This window comes from Acipenser ruthenus, chromosome 22 (assembly GCF_902713425.1).
Source record: "Acipenser ruthenus chromosome 22, fAciRut3.2 maternal haplotype, whole genome shotgun sequence".
NCBI classification, from domain to species: Eukaryota; Metazoa; Chordata; class Actinopteri; order Acipenseriformes; family Acipenseridae; genus Acipenser; species Acipenser ruthenus.
In genome coordinates this window covers 13,928,630-13,942,134 of record NC_081210.1, presented here as the reverse complement: position 1 = coordinate 13,942,134, position 13,505 = coordinate 13,928,630, and the positions used below count along the sequence as shown (strand labels likewise).

Genomic DNA, 13,505 nt, shown 5'->3' with positions numbered 1-13,505 from the left:
TGTCATTATTCTGCTGTCCTGTCATAAACACACAAGAATATTTACAAACTAGAAGAGGTCATTCGGCCAATTTATGCTCGTCTGGTTCCTAGTAGCTGGATAATCTCAAAACTTTGGCAAGTTAATTGTTAAAGGATCCCGGTGATTCAGCATCAGCAACGTGACTAGGTAACCCATTCCATCCCCTCACAACTCTCTGTATGAAGAAGAGTCTCCTCCAGCAACATGACTAGGTAACCCATTCCATCCCCTCACCACTCTCTGTGTGAAGAAGGGTCTCCTTCAGCAACATGACTAGGTAACCCATTCCATCCCCTCACCACTCTCTGTGTGAAGAAGGGTCTCCTTCCCTGTGGCCTCTCTTCACTTTTCAACTGTGTCCTCTGGTCCTGGCTTCTGTGCTGCGATTCAAGTATTGGTTTGAGTTCTGTATTAACTCAACCACAGGCCCCGCTAATTCTTGTTTGTTCCAGGCTAAATAGATTCTGTTCTTTCAGCCTATTTTCGTAGCTCAGTCCTTTAATCGCTGGGATTAGTCCGGTTGCTCTTTGCTGAACTCTAACAATATCCTTTTGATGCTGTGGTGACCAGAACTTAACATTGTAAGTGCAGCCTCATCAGTGTGTTATACAAATTGATTTGATTTGTGCATCCTGTCTCAATGTGTGTCTCCAGGAAGCAGGCGCAGGCGGAGGGGCTGTCGTTCTGCGCGGACGGCTCGTGGGCTGGAGGGGTGAGAGTGGAGAAGGACGGGGCGGGGCTGAGGCAAGTCTGGCAGAGGCAGCTCCAGCAGCTCAACAGAGTGAGCCCTGCAATGGCAGCAGCCATAGTAAGCGTCTACCCTTCTCCTCAACTGCTACTGCAGGTAAGCAAACCACACACACTGCTGGGCAAGTTAGTATCATAAAGATGCAATAAATAGGGTGTTCAAAACTAAAAACAATAATCAGATCAGAGCCTTCAGTTTTCCTGAGCTGCTGTGGGGAATTGCTGCGGTGAGGGTACGGAATCTAAATTCGGGAGAAAATCGAGGTCACATGATTGATTGAAATGGGATACGCAGTGATTAACAATTGTAATCGGACGTGGATTTGACACCCTCCTCAGCGGAGCAGAATGCTTACAAAATTCCGCTCACTGCACATAATATCATCCGCTCTTTCTTTTATTCCGCTCCACTGCTTGTGATTCCCACTTCACTCCCCTGCTCCAGACAAAATAGTGCAAACTCCATGTATTTAAGAAAAATAAAACTGTGCTCGGTTCTTCTTAGTGCTGTGAAAGAGCGGACCGGAAATGTTTGCTCCACGCTCCGCTCCTGCAATTACCCCGCTCCGCTGCTCCGCTCCCCCGCTCCATAAACAATTGGCGTGCTCCACTCACACGCTGAGAGACAGATTGAGAGTGATGACACCACTGCTCATGTTCCTCTTCCCTTCTGTTTCCTCTGCTCAGGCCTACGAGGAGTGCAGCTGCGAGCGGGACCAAGTGAACCTGTTAGCGGATATAACGGTGCGGGCCGGGGATGGGGCAAGAGAGAGGCGGCTCGGCCCTGAGCTGTCACGCAGGCTACAGCTCTACATGAGAGCCAGGAACGCTGAGCTGGTGCTGGATTCATGCGGGTGACCAGAGTGGAAGAAAGATCCGAGGTAACCAGCTGGGGTGCTTCGGATTGATGTTCTGCTGTTTTAAATGGGAGATTCACTTGGAACAGCTATGTGTGTGTGTTTGGTTGCGTCACGGTCACTGTTTCACAAAGTAGGGAAGGAAACGTGCAGCTAGACACAGCTCAGAGAGAGGCCTTTTCTGGGTCCAGGTTGAAATGATGCATCCGAAAGCATTGTCAGAACAACAGGGTGAGGGGGCAGCAATGTGTGTCTATGGCTGGAGCTGCAGCAGGACTCCCATCCACCTGCTGGAGACAGCGTGTACACTGACATAGCTGGAGAGATCTGTTACCCTCCCATAACAAAGGAACAAGAGACTGTGTGAATGCATCTCCAATAATTGGAGCTGTTGACGGTTCCATTTGCATTTTACAATATCTGCTACTTGATGTTAACTAACCACAGGCTCGTTATCAAAATGGTCCCAAGATGTTTTTTTTGCTTCTGCTTGAGGTATAAAATCTTATTTCTTTCTGCAGTCAGAGATTTCACACAGACCTTGTTCTCTTCCTTTTAAAAGACAGATTTGGAGACTGGTTAGTAATACCCACAATCCTAACAGGCCACAGCTCCACCTGAGAGTTGAAAGTGGTTTTGAAATGTTTCCATCAGCAGATATACAGTCAGCCTCAGTTAGGATGGAGGTTGGCTGGCAGAACCCTTTCCAATGTGCCTCTCTGATGAGGGAAGATACCTACTGAGTGTTCAGTGGGAAGGACGCTGAATGCAGGATTCAAATCTTGTCAATGAACTTTACTACCAGGAAAACGCTCAAGGCTGGCAAATTTACTTTTAAATGGGATCCTTTACCGCTGTCTGTTTGCAGATTGGATTATAGTCTGCAGATGAGATTGAGTTTTATACACATTTCTTATTGTAGTTTGCACACCAAGTCCATGATAGTAATGATTTTGGTATCCTTTTCGATTCTGTACGATTTCGCTGCTTAAAATGAAATTACTAAACTGATCCGATGTGCTATAGACTTTTAAAGTATATGTTGCTAACTCAATTATTACAGTAAGTGAAGGTGAATGTGATTTTGGAATGGTAATTTATTCGAAGCCGTTAGAGAAGTATATTTATCGAATGCTCCTTGCAGATACTTCAGTGCTTCACTTCCGGTCAAATTCAAGAAGTCGCAAGAAGCTGACGTTGAAAACGTGTCAGTCACAGGAAAACAGGGATTGGGACTTTTTCATATAATAATTTCATACAGATCGATGAAGTGATGGTAATGCATATTTGATTTACATAATGTACGCCTTTTTCATACAATAAAATGTGAGCCAATGAGTCTGCTATGGGAGTCCTTTTCAAGAAAATAAATGGCAAACATTTAGAATAAGTGTTTTTTTTTTTTTAAATGCGCTCAGTCTCATTGGTTTGATATGTAAGGATCTGTTCATGACTCCTAAATGTTTCATGTTTAACTCTTAAAAATATATTAAATTAATCATGAACTGGCACAAAAAATGTATTTTTCAAACTATTTATCAAAAATATGAATTGTAATAAAACATTTTTTTCACAAACTCTGCCTTCAGTAACTCCAACCTTCAATGTGTTTGTTTATATATGGAAAGTCAAGAGCAAACCTGCTAACAGATCACCTGTTCAGGATTAACAAAATAAAACTAATATAGCAGAAAACATTTCCCTAAGAGCTCACCAAGTCTGCAATCGTCTAAACAATGTTTTTCTCTTCATTATCACTTTTTCCTTGCATAGGTAATTAACTAGCGCTATTCACACCTCAGTAAGATGATTACAAAATCAACACACTCTCTAAATGGGACCATTAGGAGTTCTTTCACACAGTGATAGAAGACATTGAAAAGGACTTCTAGCCAAAACATGTTTAATTACATTTATTTAGTTTCTTTTAGTATTTCTAAATGTTGCTCTATTTTACTATTATTTCTTGTGTGTCAATAGAGAATATAGAAAGGATATTGAACCAAAAACTAGAGCAGGCAGAATTTTAGCCAAGTTAGCCGTGACTGCCAATGCATAGCAATTTTAGCTATAATAAGGTTTTGCTGTTGGAATTGTGACAAAAAAAAGAATTCTATATAGGTCAGAAATATGTAGCATTTTCATTTTAAAACATCTAGTACTACTTTAGGTTAAAGAAATCTCTGTTTGCAGGCTTTGTTTTCAGAGAGCATTGCACTTTTAAAATGTATTCCCCCGGAGAAGGAAATAGTCCCCACCACTTCTGGGCCGCCTTTCCTGTCAGTATCCAACCAGCTGCTTCCTCGAATGACTGACATGCTCTCAGCCAGTAAGATTCTTGACCCCCGAAGGCACAGCTGAGGTTCGTGGACTTGCATGAAGGGTGAGATTTATGACAGTGTTATGGCAGACGGTGTATACATGATGTATGGGGTGCTGAAAGTCTTACAGAATGCCCTGCAGTGTTTACAAGAAACGCATTACATCATCACTGCTGAATCCCATGCTGTCTGTATAGACAATGTCGACCCAAGGGACTTTTTCGACCTGAAAAAAGAAACAAGGACCAGGGGTCACAAATGGAGATTAGATAAAGGCGCATTCAGAACAGAAAATAGGAGGCACTTTTTTACACAGAGAATTGTGAAGGTCTGGAACCAACTCCCCAGTCATGTTGTTGAAGCTGACACCCTGGGATCCTTCAAGAAGCAGCCTAATGAGATTCTGGGATCAATAAGCTACTAACAACCAAAGGAGCAAGATGGGCTAAATTGTTTGTAAACTTTCTTATGTTCTTAATTAACTCAACTAGCCCATCACAAAGCAATTGCGAGTAGGGAAGCACGCACAGCTAGAGAAGACTAATAATATAATTAGTCTCAAATTGACACTGCTAAAGCCCTTGTGGGGAACTAACTAAAACATCTTGTAATGGTCTAAAGTAGAGAACATTATTTTTGAACCAAACATCAAACTTTCTAAAAATAAGTTTCAAGGATATAAAAACAACTGAACAAGAGGTGGATGAAATAAATAATCATTTTGTACACCCTGTTTATTCTACCTTTAAGCAACTTGACCAGCAACCACACTTCGTCAGACCACAAAACTTTTTGCCACATGGCTTTTTTTGTGTTTTTTTTGCATACTTGAAAACAGGATTCAAGGTGGGCTTTCTTGTGTAATGGCTTCCTTCTTGCCACCCTACCATACAGGCCAGATTTGTGGAGTGCTTGGGATATTGTTGTCACATGCACACTTTGACCAGTCTTGGCCATAAAAGCCTGTAGCTCTTGCAAAGTTGCCATTGGCCTCTTAGTTGCCATTGGCCTTAACATCCAGCAGCCTTGCAAGACGTATTCAAGAACTGAGTTGAGTTTAAAGGAATAACTGTGATCTCTGAATTTGCATACTATTGTTATCTGTTTATTATGCCATGATTTTGTGTTCTTAATTATCATTCTCTGATCAAGCCAGAAAGGAGGATCATTTTCTGTAAGTCTGTGATTGTGCATTATTAATTTCTTCCTCCCCTGAATCAGTGAGTTTGTCAGTTTCACCAGCGGGGACCCTCAGGGACCTCGCCCTGCACACTGTGCGGCCATGCCTTCACCAGCGGGGACCCTCAGGGACCTCGCCCTGCACACTGTGCGGCCGTGCCTTTACCAGTGGGGACCCTCAGGGACCTCGCCCTGCACACTGTGCGGCCGTGCCTTTACCAGCGGGGACCCGGCACTGCACACTGTGCGACTGTGCCTTCACCAGCGGGGACCCTGGGGGACCTCACCCTGCACACTGTGCGGCCGTGCCTTCACCAGCAGGGACCCCACCCTGCACATTGTGCGGCCGTGCCTTCACCAGCAGGGACCCTCGGGGACTCCGCCCTGCACACTGTGTGGCCGTGCCTTCAGCAGCGGGGACCTCGCCCTGCACACTGTGGGGCTGTGCCTTCACCAGCGGGGACTCTGCCGCTGCACACTGTGCGGCCGTGCCTTCACCAGTGGGGACCCTTGTGGACCCCGCCCTGCACACTGTGCGCCGTGCCTTCACCAGCGGGGACCCCGCCCTGCACACTGTGTGGCCGTGCCTTCACCAGCGGGGACTCTGCCTTGCACACTGTGCGGCCGTGCTTTCACCAGCGGGGACCCTCGGAGACCTCGCCCTGCACTGTCCGGCCGTGCCTTCACCAGCGGGGACTCCGCCCTTCACACTGTGTGGCCGTGCCTTCACCAGTGGGGATCCTCGGACCTCGCCCTGCACACTGTGCGGCCGTGCCTTTACCAGCAGGGACCCTCGGAGACCTCGCCCTGCACACTATCCAGCTGTGCCTTTACCTGCGGGGACCTTCGGACCTCGCCCTGCACACTGTGCGGCCGTGCCTTCACCAGCAGGGACTCTATTAAACATCCAGAAATGGTAATAAATGAGGATAATAAATAGTGACTTGATCACGATCATCTTAAATCATGTTTAAAGTCCTGTTTATTGCGGGTTTCTTCCTAGTTAGGAACTTTTTCTCTCTCATACACACTCAGTCAGCTTTTTAAAATAAAACCACATCACTGTTCCCTCCCACAATAAAAGGGAGCTGAATTCAAGTCATCCTCCAGCCCAATTTAATTACATGGTAAACATCAGAAATATGATCATTTTTTTCTGTACAATAATCAAGACTAAACAAATAATGTATTTTTGTGATATTTTTTATTATTATTCCAGCCTAACTAATTAAATATTGGTTTGTCAATAACAAAATAATTCCATAAAATGTTCCATGCCATTCAACATATAGAAGTGAAGTGAGTAGTTTTGCAAACCTGAATTTCCATTTTAAGCATGCTATCTGGTACTACACTCCGTTAAAGGAATCTCTGTTTGCAAGCCCTGCTTCTGATAGCAATTTCATGATCCCCTGGGGAGTGCAGTTGTTCCCACCCCTTCAGGGCTGCCTTTCCTGCTGACCCCTAAAACATTACTGAGGTGACCTAGGAAGTGGAGCAGCAACAGTGTGAAGTAGTGGTTAGGGCTCTGGACTCTTGACCGGAGGGTCGTGGGTTCAGTCCCTGATAGTCTGCTGCTGTACCCTTGAGCAAGGTACTTTACCTAGATTGCTCTAGTAAAAACCCAACTGTATAAATGGGTAACTGTATGTAAAAAATAATGTGATATCTTGTAACAATTGTAAGTCGCCCTGGATAAGGGCGTCTGCTAAGAAATAATAATAATAATAATAATAATAATAATAATAATAATAATAATAACAACAGACTTCCTGGACTGCAAGGCAAGCAAACTGACAACTTTATTTGACATACCAGATGTTTTAAAATGAGGACTTGTTTGCTGTATCATGTGTTTCTTTCAAAACTACACATGAAGGCAATAGCCAAACATTAAGATTTTGAAAAGTTTTGTTATTTCATTAGGGATCCTTCTTCACAATTCAGTCCATTCCACGGTGTGGTATTTTCAGTCTTCTGGTCAAACCTGCTGTCACACTTTTACAAGCCGTTTGCTTACCAACATGTGTGTTCCAGCACTCACCCATTTATTAATATACATATAATAAGAATATATCCTCTGCCACTCATTCCTCAGGGAGAAATAAAGCTTAGTGAAAACCACATAACTGTTAAGTGGCTTTGCAGCAAATTCCATTTGTACAGTATAAATAATTGCTGGATGTGGCTGTTCCAGAGTTAGTCCTCACAGGACTGCTTGCTCTGCACCAGGTTCAACAGTGCCAGAGTTAGTCCTCACAGGACTGCTTGCTCTATTATTATTATTATTAATTTCTTAGCAGATGCCCTTACCCAGGGCGACTTACAGTTGTATACAAAAAATGCATATCAAGAATTACAGTACAATTAAGAGCAAGATACAAAATACAATGACTTCAGTCCTAATAAGAGCAAATACAAAACACGAGCAGATAACAGTGTTGATAGTTACATGAGGGTTAGATACAAGTGCAAGTGAAATACAAAATACTACAGATTGGGTTAAGTGCAGGATTAAATACAATACAATAGGGAGCAGATAAGTGCAAGTTAAAGTGCATTAAAGGAAGAGTGCTATATTGTCCAGAAGGGAAGAGTTGAGTTCTACAGGTGCTGTCTGAAGAGGTGAGTCTTGAGGAGGCGCCGGAAGGTGGTCAGGGACTGGGCAGTCTTGACATCCGTAGTAAGGTCATTCCACCACTGCGGGGCAACGGTGGAGAAGGAGCGGGCTCTGGAGGCATGGGAGCATAGAGAAGGTACAGCCAGTCTTCTAGTGCAGGCGGAGCGGAGAGGTCGGGTGGGGGTGTAGGGAGAGATGAGGGTCTGGAAGTAGCTGGGTGCAGTCTGGTCCAGGCATCCGTAGGCGAGTACAAGAGTTTTGAACTGGATGTGAGCTGTGGGGTCAGAGGGGGGGGGAAGGAGAGGAAGATCTGAGCATCATCAGCATAGAAATGGTATGAGAAACCATAGGATGCGATGAGGGGGCCCAGGGAGCGGGTGTAGAGAGAGAACAGGAGAGGACCCAAGACTGATCCTTGGGGGACTCCTGTTGAGAGAGGGTAAGGTGTGGAGGTTGAGCCTTGCCAGGTTACCTAGTAGGTGCGGTTGGAGAGGTAGGAGTAGAACCAGGCCAGAGCAGTGCCAGAGATTCCCAGGTCAGCGAGAGAGGATAGGTGACTAGAGTGATTGACAGTGTCAAAGGCAGCAGAGAGATCAAGGAGAATTAGGACAGAGGAGAGGGAGGCAGCTCGGGCAGAGTTTAGTGAGTTGGTGACAGACAGGAGGGCGGTTTCAGTGGAGTGAGCAGAGCGGAAACCAGATTGGAGAGGGTCGAGCAGAGAGTGGTTAGTCAGGAAAGCAGAGAGCTAGCGGTATACTGCCAGCTCAAGGGTTTTAGAGAGGAAGGGTAAAAGGGAGACAGGACGGTAGTTCTGGAGGGAGGTGGGGTCAAGGGTAGGTTTTCGGAGTATGGGGGTGATAGAGTCTTGTTTGAAGGCAGAGGGAAGGCAGATACCAGAAAGGAGAGAGGTGTTGAGAAGGGAGGAGATGAGGGGAAGTAGAGCAGGAGCAGCAGCTTGAAAGAGGTGAGTGGGGAGGGGTCCAGGGCACACGTGGTGGGTTTGTGACCCTGGAGCAGGGAGGAGAGGTCAGAGTCTGAGTGGGGAGTGAAGGTGGAGAAGGAGGGTGAGTTAGTAGGGGATGCAGTGGGTGTAGGGGTTGGAGCGGCAGGGGGGGATAGGTGTTAAAGAGTTTGCAGATATATGAGAAGAAAGAGGCAAAGTCATCAGAGGAGGGAGGAGAAGGTAGAGAATAGTTTACGTGGGTTGTTAGTGGAGGCTTGGATTATAGATTGGAAATAAGAACATTTAGCAGAAGAGAGAGTAGAGGAGAAGGAGGAGAGGAGGGAGCGGTAGAGGTCTAGGGCAGCAGGGAGTTTGGTTCTCTTCCATTTCTTTTCAGCAGATCGCAGTGTGGTTCTTGCTGAGTGGAGCACAGGAGAGCCAGGGTTGGGGAGGGGCAAGCAGGTCAGGAGGTGAGGGCACAGGGGAGTCGAGGGAAGAGGGGACAGAGGAGAAGAGGCTGGAGGTAGTAGAGTCTACAGAGTTGGGAGGAGTCGATAGGAGGGAGGTGAGAGAGTGGTGGAGGCAAGGACAGAGGGGGAGAGAGAGCGGAGGTTACGGCGAGAGGTGACAGTGGGGGTAGGAGGAGCAGGGAGAGATGGGAGAGGTAGAGAAAAATAGATCAAATAATTATCAGAGGTGTCCAGGGGGGTGACAGAGAGGGTGGAGGGGAAGCAGGCCCTGGAGAAGGTGAGGTCCAGTTGACGGACAGGTTTGTGGGTAGGAGGGGATGGAGAGAGACAGAAGTTGAATGATTGAAGGAGAGGGAGGAATCCGGCAGAGTGGCTGGGGTTGGAGAGATGGATATTGAAATCACCTAATAGACAGTTGGGGTAGACAGAGAGGGGAGGGAGGAGAGTAGATAGTTGAGTTCATCAAGAAATTGAGCGAGAGGTCCAGGGGACGGTACAGTACAATTAGCAGGAGTTGACAGGGAGAGGTTAGTTGGACAGCATGAAATTCAAAGGTGTGAGGAGAGGTCAGAGGGGACAGAACAGAGTAAGAAGGGAGAGAGGAGAAGACCCATCCAGTGAGACGTGGAGTATGGGACAGGACGTAGAGAGAGGACAGGGCGGCAGGAGTTAGAGAGTTATCAGAGGACAGCCAGGTTTCAGTGAGAGCAAGGAAATCGAGAGAGAGGTGGGAGGCAAAGGCAGAGATGAAATCAGCTTTGTTAGCAGAAGAGTAACAGTTCCAGAGTGCACCAGAGAGAGTGCGAGGGGGGAGAGGGTGAGGGATGAGGTTAGAGGGGTTGGAGGACCAGCGGCAGTGAGAAGACAGAATAATAGGGATGTGACAGACAGTCATAGGGTACAGACCTAACTAGTAGATGGCATCTTCCAGAGCACGGATAGGTTCAGATCTTTACCAACAGCCTCTCCCTGCAGGCCTCCCCTCGCTTTACTCCCACAGCTAGACTCCCGGCTCTTTTGTTGTGAGGCTCTTCGGTTGGCTGGCGCTTCGTGCTGACGCACAAATAGCCTAACTGACTGTCTGCCTCAGTTACCTGTAGACTGCATCTGTTATCTGCACAGTGACCCCGGGAACGACTCGTCAGTGATTATCTGCACAGTGACCCCGGGAACGACTTGTGTCAGTGATTATCTGGTCATTGACCCCGGGAACGACTCATCAGTGATTATCTGGTCATTGACTCCGGGAACGACTCATCAGTGATTATCTGGTCATTGACCCCGGGAACGACTTGTGTCAGTGATTATCTGCACAGTGACCCCGGGAACGACTCATCAGTGATTATCTGGTCATTGACTCCGGGAACGACTCATCAGTGATTATCTGCACAGTGACCCCGGGAACGACTTGTGTCAGTGATTATCTGGTCATTGACCCCGGGAACGACTCATCAGTGATTATCTGGTCATTGACCCCGGGAACGACTCATCAGTGATTATCTGGTCATTGACCCCGGGAACGACTCATCAGCGATTATCTCGTCATTGACCCCGGGAACGTCTCATCAGTGATTATCTGCACAGTGACCCCGGGAACGACTTGTGTCAGTGATTATCTGGTCATTGACCCCGGGAACGACTCATCAGTGATTATCTGGTCATTGACCCCGGGAACGACTCATCAGTGATTATCTGGTCATTGACCCCGGGAACGACTCATCAGTGATTATCTGCACAGTGACCCTGGGAACGACTTGTGTCAGTGATTATCTGGTCAGTGACCCCGGGAACTTGTCTATTGCGGTGCGGTGCCCTCGCCCTTGTGCGTATTTTGTGTTTCATGTTGTATGTCTCATGTTTTCTGTTATATGTGGATATATTGGTGCACAGGATATAATGTGGGGTTATGTAGCAGGAGTGATTTAAAATGTATATATTTGAGTAAAGTGTGTATTTGTATGTGGGCACTGGGATTGTACAAATTAGTTCACGTGCTGGGATTCAAGTGAATGATTAATTAGTAATGGAATCCCAGCACAGCTGTATATGTAGATGCATGAGTCACTCACTTGGGGTTAGGTGTACAGGGAGGAGGTATGGGGTAGAGAGAGGCGGTACAAAAACACTTGCTATTCGTGTTGGGAGCACCAGCACAGTACTTGTTTGGTTTTGTTTTGTTTTGTTTTGTTCAACCTTTTACAGTACATTTCATTCACGTTTCATCCTCAGTACTGTGTGTTCTTCCAGGTCTGACGTCACCACCAGCCAGCCTGTTCACACCTATACATTTTCGGTTCTTGAAGAAGGTCAGGGTGCTGTGCCAGGTATCAAGATGAAACCCAATTATGGAACCCTAGCCAAAAAACAATGAGAAGTTGATTTTATCACCTTTGTGATGCAGTAAACCTGGAACACAGAGAGTACAGTAATCTACAGATTCCTTTTAGACAGCGTTTTACGTATGACTTGGATTTTGTAAATTAAAGTACTACTTCAAAGCTGCACACTTTCCTATAATACAAAGTTCACCTGCTCGTATAGGTGCATGTCTGCAGCATCAAGATCACCTTGCATAACTGACTCTTGGGCACTACTTTGTCATATTTGTCTCACTTTAAAAAAAAAATTGTTTATAATTTAATCTTTAATTTACATGTCCTAATATTTATTTTCTTACCCATGTAATATCTCATTTTGCATGTTCTTCTATTGCTTCTAGAAATTATTGTATAAATGTTTGCTTCTGAAAAGACTCCTCACACTGATTGCGGGGCCGCACGTGCAACACTGATATGTCCCCCCCCCACCCCAGTTCTCCCTTACCTGTGTACGAGAGGCCCCAGCTGTCCTCATCTTTCCCCAGAAGGCTGCAGAACGTGTGACGAAACTTGTCCAGATTCACATTGGAGGTTCCAATTCCCACCATCTAGGGGAAAAACTGGGATAGTAACTTAACCCTAGTAACAATAGTGTATTTTAATATTCACCCCATCCCATAATGTTACATTAAAACATTAATCCAATTGACCTTAAACTGAGCAAAACAAAACGCGGGCCTACACAGGATTCTACACACATGGAACAAATACAATTGTGGCAATATATTCTGCATATATAACCTAGCTCCATCAAAGGTGAACTAATAGTTGTTATGGACAAAATGACTATCTTTTATTCGACCCTTGACTTTTAGAGTTTTCTAGAAATTTAGGGAGAGAGAACAATCATTGTAACAGCTGAGATGGTATTGATTGACAGACTCTACAACAGGACTGGAGCAGTAAATCTGAACCCAATATTCCCCAAATGAACAAACCCTTTTCTTCCCCCTGCGGCAGTCACCATGTCTGTGCCATACACCAGGGACGTCAGCTGTACTGCGTGTGTAAATTCACTTTGCGCTTGTCACAGCTTAGCAGGGTGGTGGTCGATTTGCTATTCATTTCCAGATCAACTTATTTCCTAGGGCACTGGAACCCTCTTTATATACACAGATGATACTCGCACACAATGGCAATGTGAGCTTCCCCACATTGCCAAACATCCATTTGCTGTTACTAAGGGAAATCAAATCTGTCTACAAAAAGAACACAAGTTGGACTTTTAAACTCCCTGAACTGTCTATATTATACTTTTTAAATCCTGGTTCAAGCAAGATACATCCTCTGAAAATTATTTCTAGCATGCTGAATGAAATGAACACCAATTTGTACAGTGAAGTGATGAATGTAATTGCTGTCTCGGTTTGTATATCCTCCATGTTTCTGTTTTCAGTGGTGTGCACATACACAGATTCTCAAAATGTGTTAATTAAAGTGCCAATCAATAGCTATCTCATCAAACTTAAAATGCATATGCCAGTGTGCACAGCGGTAGCTCTTAAGGTGGATCTAAGTGTTCACGTGTATGTGATGAATCAGTTGCATTTGCTGGTTTGAATACTTTCATTGTCAGTTCATGACCTCGATACAGCAGTAAAAAATATCAGCGCCCTTGGGGAAAGGAGAATTGGCTTATAAATCACTCGACCAGACATGGGGTCAAATGCATTTAAATGCAAATGCAAATAACTTAATGTTTTTGAAATTCTGAATTTGCAAATGCAAAATGTGATACCTTCACTACCAAAACTAAATGCAAATGCAAATATGTGACTTATACAAAATACATTTCAAATACTTTTCCATACAACAGACATTAATTGACTGATTAGTTTGTACAAACATTAGTACAATTTGGGCCATAGTCATAAAACTTACCATCTCCTTTATCGCGCCGGTAACAGTGTTTAACATGATGGTATTTTATTGGGTAATGCATAAACGCCATTTACCATTGAAAAAAAAA

General features: G+C 45.1%; 1 protein-coding gene across 10 annotated transcripts in view; it reads left to right on the top strand.

Moving 5' to 3' along the window:
* LOC117431536 (probable crossover junction endonuclease EME2) overlaps window positions 1-11,542 on the top strand; it is a 33,473-nt gene extending 21,931 nt beyond the window's left edge. For 6 of the 10 annotated variants that reach the window (XM_034052539.3, XM_058995998.1, XM_034052538.3 and 3 more), the window contains 2 exons: window positions 676-865; window positions 1,456-3,202. In XM_034052539.3, the coding sequence (XP_033908430.3) occupies window positions 676-865; window positions 1,456-1,626 (361 nt within the window). In that variant the 3' untranslated portion in view covers window positions 1,627-3,202. Of the gene's footprint in view, window positions 1-675; window positions 866-1,455; window positions 3,203-11,405 lie in introns of those variants that run through there. The other 4 variants (XR_009308113.1, XM_034052537.3, XR_004548699.3 and 1 more) reach the window with 2 other exon arrangements.
* The last annotated feature ends 1,963 nt before the right edge of the window (window positions 11,543-13,505 follow it).